Source organism: Colias philodice, chromosome 19 (genome assembly GCF_061535455.1).
Source record: "Colias philodice isolate Cphi_HAF_F1 chromosome 19, ilColPhil1 Martin Lab GWU primary, whole genome shotgun sequence".
NCBI classification, from domain to species: Eukaryota; Metazoa; Arthropoda; class Insecta; order Lepidoptera; family Pieridae; genus Colias; species Colias philodice.
The window spans coordinates 7,618,722-7,627,725 of NC_143104.1; the positions used below are offsets into that span (position 1 = coordinate 7,618,722).

The 9,004-nt window shown below is 32.5% G+C and overlaps 1 protein-coding gene across 1 annotated transcript; it reads left to right on the plus strand.

Annotated features, from left to right (window-relative positions):
• The first annotated feature begins 445 nt into the window (after nt 1-445).
• Nucleotides 446-5,398, plus strand: LOC149480039 (uncharacterized). The gene has a single exon (XM_089707494.1). It carries the CDS (start codon nt 776-778, stop codon nt 2,282-2,284), a length of 1,509 nt encoding a protein of 502 aa, XP_089563620.1. The 5' UTR covers nt 446-775; the 3' UTR covers nt 2,285-5,398.
• Nucleotides 5,399-9,004: the final 3,606 nt, after the last annotated feature.

Below are 9,004 nucleotides of genomic sequence, written 5' to 3' on the forward strand. Positions count from 1 at the left end.
GCATACATTTAAATAGATTTTCCGGTTGACGATTCCATATTGACACACATACATTATTCAAACACTTTTTGATGGAGGCTTTGATACCAAGTGTTATTTCAGCCGCGATTTCAATCCGCTTTCATTGCGCAGTGCAAATTATCTTTGTTTTTTCCTATTCAAAACTTATTTGTGTTGGTATAAATATAGAGTTATAATAATGTATCTTTTCAAGTGACGTCAAAAAATAAGGTCTAAAATCGACTATTTTTGTGAGAACTCTTGACTGGGTGATGCATTTTTTTTAACTTGTGTCTGTCTCCCATGTACTTTTAAATTTGGAGATGGCTAATTTTTTGTTAAAATATAACTATCTAAGTATTCATTCTAACTCTGGCATATACAAGTACCGAATTACAATGCATGAAGAGTAATATTTCATTGAAATCCAATCAAAATGATCTTCTCCAATAAACCAGGGGAGTACTAGTTTTAAAATTTCATATTTAATTATAAACGACACCTACATTCATTTGTAATACTAACACCGCTCACATTTAATGAGCTACGTCACAATAAATACATTGGCATAAAAGTTACCGTCTCACTTTGCTTGACAAGTTGGAAGCAATTTAGAAGACAAAAACTTATCGCTCCAGACAATATTATTCTTTACTCTTTACTACATCATACCGTTAATCACTTAATATCAACATTCAGTTCTATCATAATAGTATTCAGGAATAATTATCTCATACATTTCCTTTCATCTGTTTCAGCAACTTAAAAGTACAACATGCTGACCCGCAAGGCAGTAGCTAAGGACATGGAGAATAAATTAAAAGCTACACTCCATGATTTAAAAGCTTCACAATCTTTATGTGAAAAACTCATACAAGAGCGGGATGAAAGTGAATTAGAGATTCAAGGAATTATAAAAAAGAACTCTCTTCTTAAGGCCGAGCTGGCTGAACTACACATGAAATACATTTATAGTGAAGACAAGTGCAAAGCCCTACAAGACGTTGTGGACAGCTTCCAGCAGTGCTCTAGTGACCATGAGAAAGCTCTTAGCCGTATCGCTGAGTTGGAATGTAGCTTAATGGAAGCGCAAGAGGACAATCCCAAGCGGCAATGCAACACACCAAGTAGTCTTCATGATGAATTAATTGAATGTGGACAGTTAAGTGGCTCTATAAACTTTAAAAAAATCAATTTCTCTTCGCATAAGAAGTTAAAAAAATATCTTAGAATAAGTAAATTCATCAAGCGTACGCAATCTATTGTTAGAAAGAGTTCTTTAAAAAAGATAGTTCAACTAAAGAAAGACAACATAAACCTTGTTCAGGAGTTAGATAAATATCATAGGGATCTAGAATACTATAAAATCTTATATGATGTAGAAACAACTGAACTTAAGGAGAAGATAGACTCCTTAAGTCAAATGTTAACTGATGTGAACCAGAAATACTCTTCTGCCCAAATGCAAATTAATGAGCATATACAAGAGGCAGATTATCTTATTAAGTTGAGCAATGAGAATATGGATCGTTTTGAGTCGCTGACCAATAAATATGTATGTCAGTGTTCAAACAATGACAATGAGCAACCGTCGCCCCATAAGCCTGACTACACAGACATACATAGTGTTAAACCCACTACCACAATTCCAACCAGTAATACTAAATACCTTTCAAAGCAGGAAATAATTGTGGTGTCAGATAATATTGGTCAGGGATTTGGCGCTATGCTCAACAACTTAGGGCTTAAAGTTACTAATGTTTGTACGCCTAACAGTTCATTTAAATATATAATCAAATCACTGGATCATTTCAGCTTTAATAAGAATAATATTGTAATTATATTATATGGGGATAGTTTAAATATAAATAATAAGGATATTGATGTAGGATTAAAAAAAATGTTAGATATTAGTAGTAAGACTAAATGTAAATTTATGTTGTGTACCTTGCCATACCTACCTGGTTTGACACAAGAACAAAATAGATTAATTCATAATATGAATTTAAAATTGTATAACCTAACAAATCATCATCGTGATGCATTTATTTATTTTGACATTAACTCATGTATTAAATCTTTTACTTTGACAAAGAATACAGTGTATCTGCCATATAGATATAAGCGTGAACTTGCTATGTTAATAGCATATAATATTAACCAGTCTGGTACATGTTCGGTATCAGACCATCGATCTACTATAATTTTATGTAGTAGTAATTTTATACATCAACCTAGATTAAGTGTAGATAGACAATCTAGCCCTAAGCTAGATTTAAACTAGTATATAAGACAACAGCTAAGCAGTCTTTTTCCATTGTGCATCAAAATATTCAAGGCTTGGCTAGCAAATTGTTAGAAATAGAATTGTTTCTGAATGATAACAATATTAAAATATTTTGTGTAACAGAACATTGGCTTAAACAATGTCAGTCGTTAGTAAATATTGAAAATTACAAATTAAAAAGTATATACTTTAGGACACAGGCTATTCACGGAGGTTCTGTTATTTTTGTACATGATAGTGTAAAATGTAAAGAACGAACTGACATTGTTAGTCTTTCTGTAGAACGGACCATTGAACTGTCCTGTGTGGAGCTGGAGCGTTATATTATTATTTGCGTTTATAGACCCCCTTCCAGTGACTATAATATGTTTGAGACAGTCATGGAAGAAATATTAAAGCGTCTAAGCAGGAGTAAAAAAAAAGTTATAGTATGTGGTGATTTTAATATTGATTTACTTTTACAAACACAAACGGCTACACGAATTGTTAATTTGTTTCAGTCATTTAATCTATATAAACTTTTTAACGAACCCACACGAATTACACCTACTTCTGCAACTTGTATTGATAATATATACTGTGACTGCATCTGTTTAGAGAAAAATATTCTCAATACATTGACTTCGGATCACTGTGGCCAGAAAGTAGTTTTTGAATGGGATTGCATACCTACATTTAAAAGGATTAATGTTAGGCCTATAACTAAAAAAAGGCATTAATAAATTTAGGAATAATATTAATAATAATATTAAAAACCTGCCCGTACTAAATGATCAATCCTATCCTAATAGTCCTTGTGAAATGTTTAAAAATCTTTTTAATTTAGTACATAATGAATTTGAAAAAATATTTAAAGTTAAATCTTTAAATATTACCAAGGATTTACCATTTAGTAAATGGGCGACAACTAGTATACATAGGTGCAGGAACATTCTTTATGAATTATATGGTATGAAGCAATATAATAAAGACCCATCTTTTCTTAGTTATGTTAGAAATTACTCAAAAATTTTTAAAAAAGTTTGTTTCACTGCAAAGCGTTTGTATATCAAAGAAAAAATACGCGACTCTGATAATAAAGTTAAAACAGTTTGGTCAATTATTAATGGTGAAATGGGTAAAAGCAAATCAAGTAATACCATAAAACTTGTAAATAATGACAGGGTTATTGACAAAAGTGCTGATGTTGCGCTTGCTTTTGAAGAATTCTTCAGTAGTGTCCCTGCTACTATTACTTATAGTTTAAATTCGTCTTCAGCACTCGCAGAGACCTTTTTGAGGGACCATGTTGCGGAGTGCAGTACATTATTTGAATTACGACACGTAACTGCTAATGATATTGTTACTGCCTTTAAGACGCTTAATCTTAAAAATACTTGTGATCTTTGGGGAATGTCTGTAAATTTAGTTAATAATATAATAGAAAATATTGCGAAAAATTTAGCTTCCATATTTAATAAGTGTTGTGACTATGGTACATTTCCTAATTTACTAAAGCTTAGTAAAGTTATACCTTTATTTAAGAAGGGCGATCAAGAAGACTGTAACAATTATAGACCTATCTCTATTTTACCAACATTAAGTAAGGTATTCGAGAAGTTAATATTAAACCAATTGAGTAGTCATTTTGCAAATAATGATTTGCTGCACACCAAACAGTTTGGTTTCACAAAGGGGCGCTCAACCACAGATGCTGGAGTTGCACTTCTAACACATATATATAAGGCATGGGAAAACTCAAAAAATGCTCTAGGGATATTTTGTGACCTCTCCAAGGCATTTGACTGCGTTGAACATTGTACTTTGTTACGTAAACTTAATCACTATGGAATTAAAGGAAAAGCCCAGAACCTCATAGCGTCATACCTGCATGATAGGATACAGACTGTAGTTGTTAATGGAGAACGTTCTAGCGGTGCGTCAATTAACATTGGTGTTCCACAGGGGTCAATTTTAGGTCCCTTCTTGTTCTTGGTATATATCAATGATCTTCCCTATTATTTGCAGGATAGGTGTGAAATAGTTCTGTTTGCAGATGATACCTCATTAATTTTTAATGTGGATAGGCATGACCCAAATGTTGACGAAGTGAACAGTGCTCTTTTACACATATCTGAATGGTTTACTGCCAATAATTTATTATTAAATGCCAAAAAAACCACTTGTGTTGAATTTTTACTTCCTAATGTAAAAAAGTTGAACAGAGATATTACCTTGAACGGGGAGGTATTGCATCCTACTGAGTCTACTGTATTTCTAGGGTTAACATTGGACGAGAAACTACAGTGGGGAGCCCATGTCAACACCGCTGCAGGTAAGCTCAGTTCTGCTGCATATGCAGTCCGAAAAATAAGGCATCTCACCGATGAAGATACGGCCAGATTGGTTTATTTCAGCTACTTTCATAGCATTATGTCCTATGGAATTCTACTGTGGGGCAGGGCTGCAGATATAGAAACTATATTTATCTTACAGAAAAGAGCCATTCGCTCTATATATAATTTACGTGCTCGGGACTCACTAAGAGATCATTTTAAGAATACTGGTATCCTTACTGTACCATCACAGTATATATTTAATAATATTTTGCATGTACACAAAAGCTCTGACTTACACACAAGAGTAGAAGATAGACACGATTATGGCACAAGGAACAAGAATAGAATTGAAATGCCATTTTTCCGATTAGCTAAAGTTAAAAATTCATTTATGGGTCAAGGTATACGCTTATACAATAGAATTCCTCATAATATTAAAGAGTTTAGTAGTACTAAATTTAAAACTTACATAAAAAATGTACTAGTTCAGAGAGCGTACTACAGTATTCAGGAATATATGGACGATAAAGACCCATGGAGGGTTGTCGCGTAAAAACCACAGGACAGTTCTTTGGCATATTATGTAGTTAGGTAGATATAAGTTACATATTATGTAAATTTATTGACATTATTTAAAAGAGCAACTATGGAGTTTCTTGCCGATTCTTCTCCATAGATACTGCTTTCCGAATCGGTGGTAAATGTTAAAATACTATGTAATGACGATTCGAAAGTGCTACTAAATAGTAGTCTAATTGAATAAATGAATGTTTGAGTTTTGAGTTTGAAAAAACTATTTAATCAAAAGCCGAATTGACGTAATCCCGTATAATACGAACCAATAAAAGTTGTTACCAATATTAAAACAGATAACCTTTCAAAAGCAAATATTGTAACATAATATTTTACGGTATTATATTAATAACAATTGTAATTGAATCCAGCAACAATTGTTTCGTACAATTAATCGGACATTTAATACATTATTTGGGTATAGCACCTTTCATTTGTAAGCCGAATGAAGATATTTACTGTAATGGATACATTAGCGTTCAGGTATTCCGTAGATATTACATATAGGGTTTTTAGCTATCCCTCATTAGTGGATATTTCAACGTATTTCCAATAATTGTTCCTACATCATGAAGTAGACAAATAGTTTGGTAACTGAATAAGTACTATAGTTTGATTTCGGGGAAATGGCTGTTATTGATTTTCAAAGATATTTAATTTTCTATTTAAGGAGGTAAGTTAGTTGAGTATTTCATGTTTTGAACTAAGTTACTGGTGCTGCTGGTAATTTGTCCACTTTAAAGGTTCATTCAGAACTCTTCTGACATTTTAAACTGCTTTCAACTCGTTCTAAAACTTCAGCCATCGACGACTTCATCGTACGTGAAAGGTAACGTATGGGAAAGGTATGTATGAAGCTTACGGTATGTATACGTCAGTCATTTAAATAGTGCCAATCCCACCCGCACTTTTTTTTTTAATTTGTTGCTAGTAGTCGATACGAAATACATTCTACATTATTATCCAAACACAAATTTACTTTCAAATTAGAGTTAGAAACAATAAAAAAACGAAAAACAAGGTAAGCAAAAATAAATTGTCGTGCCAATGTAATCTCGCAAGAAAGAAGTCGAGAGTCAACAAGACCGGAGACATTTTTTAATTTATAGCATACCTTTATTTATGATCGTTCGAGGCATTAACTTAAAAGGGACGAAATTGCTTATGCAGGTGTTTGGCTTTATCCCAACCTCGCTTGACTCCTGAAGCCATAAAAACGGATAACGAGTATCGTTATTACAGAATACAAAGGGCCCTTCATAAAATGTATTCGCCGAATCATTCAGATGGGAAATCAAGATGCCCTTGCAAATTGGCTTATCAAGTATCTACATTGTTGTAAAAATAAAACATTAATTCTCTTTTACAGATATTTACTTTGTTTCGTAATTTTACAGAACAGGTGGAAAGATAATTATGATAATGGTATCTTCTAAAACACGCCGTTGGAATAATTATAAAGTTATGGGTGATATTGCTTTATTTTATAAAAGTTTGTTGACACAATTTTATAAAATAAAGTTCAATTCATAGACATCAATTGCTTCGCGAGGCTGCTCGAGTCCTCTTATGCTAATTAATAGGCAATAATAGCCTATTGCAATGTTTTGCTTCATTGTTTAAAAAGATAGAATTGTCTTAAAATTTGCTGTGTTTGTGTGTAATTTGGCATAAAAGAGTGATGATTAAAAAGTCTTGCATTAGTAACGTACCTGGATTTTAATTTTTCTGTGTATCATCATATTATGGCAAGACTCATATGTGTCGCACAAAGTTTAACTATATTTTATTGGTAGAAAAAATATTTTCAGCTTTTTCAATAAAATAATATCCAAATCCTTTCAACGGTGCACAACTAAAAACGAAACAGAATTTTTCTCGAAAAGATAAATAAAAATGGAACCAACCGACAAAGTGATAACATAGAAAATATATATCTTTTAATCTAATTTTTAATTCCTATTGTTAACACAATTTTCAAATATCAGTTATTCATGTTAATGTTTATTATTTTTAGTCATTTTTACGATAATTTTGGCATTTCGACGGCAGTTCCAGGATAAGCTGATAATTCAAATTCAAAATTCAAATTCATTTATTAACAGAACATCATAGGTCCACTTGTTAGTAATTTCTTAATTACTATGTTGGTACAGATAATAAACCTCACGGATCGCGGAACACTTGTTTGTCTTCTTAAAATAAAAAAAAAACGTAAAGATGTCTGACTGATTCATCTACCAACGCAAATCCAAACTTCTGACCGATCGGGCTGCAATTTAGTATGCAGATAGCCAGCATGACGTAGGCATCCGCAGAAAGATGTTGATAAATTTTACCCCAAATTTTATAAAATACAGTGTTAAAATAAAAGTTATAATATCTTCATTCTTCATATTATTTAATTCTTTGTCGAACACAATACAAATCACGACCGACAAATGTTACTCATGTACTCAGCTTCGTATAGTATTTTTCATTTCCGCACCAACAATTTCCTGGTCTTGTTTGGCTTAGCTTTTCAATTTCCTACGAAATAGGCTTTGGAACTTCTAAATTTTCACTCCAAAATAGTCATATTACGCGGTGCAAATGTGAGCTTGTTGAATATAACTTTTAAAAATATATTTGAAGGTGCCAGAAAAATTTAAAGCGACTGACATTAAATTTCGCTTATAGTATAATATATTAACCCTTAAATTGATTTCGTCCGTTATAAAGGACATAGTATTTACACACATGCTGGCGCTGTTACAGTAGACCTAGGCATTTCCAATTGGTATATTGGGAAGGTACTAGCTATGTCCTTCGCGTACATGCAGGTTTCATTAGCGAAGCGAAGTACAGTCGCGAATGGTGACCATTTGAAATTTGCAAAAAACGGATCTTTTGACTCTCCTGATAAAATTGGTAATAACTGTAAGTATTTTGGCTATTTTGCTTATAATGTTATATTATTCGTTAGAATACGATTGTAAGTATAGTATTTTGACATAATTTTTACATATTTTACAATATTTGGAATAAAAATCTTAGTTTATTTATGATGTCCTATAAAACGGACGTTGACAACTTGCAGTATACACTAGGGTATTCTTCACATGTCCTATGTAACGGACGTTGCCAATAAGGCCCTCCATTTTCAACGTCTTCATTTTGATATATTTTTCTCTATTTTTATTATGTTTTACAGGAGCATGACTTGGCAATAAATAAAAAATTCCCTCACTACCTCTGGCGGAAGCTGAAGAGTCTAATATTGAGTTGAGATGACGATTTCGAAGGAAATGTAGACCTACGGGAGTGATTTCACTATGATAACAATGTAAACCATTTACCCCCAGCACCATACCTCCGGAATAACACGACATATTGATTTGAGACACAATGAAGACCCAAAAATTCAGAATTTTTACCATCACCAAATATTATTGCTGCAGAATTACACCCATTACATGCGGTGCCAGATGAATCTTCCCTACTTCTCAGTAGTTCTTCAGCCACAGCATCATGTTACTTACCAGAAATACCACCCAATGTTTGAAAATTTAAATAATAATACCTTACAAATTAAAAAACTGGCAGCAAATGGATATATATATCAAAGAATCCAAAAAAAAGCGTATTGAATTTCGTGTTTGTTTTCGTACTTCAGGCATAGTATATACGACTTCTTTGCATACGATGAAGCAAACACATTTCAATCTGTACAATTTAGTGAATGGGAAGAGGACTTTCTTGGTGTATTAGATAAGTTTTCAGGCTATGAAATACTATTTCTATTCCCATTCTTAGCATATTCTTAGGCTGTGATTTTTGGTAGTGT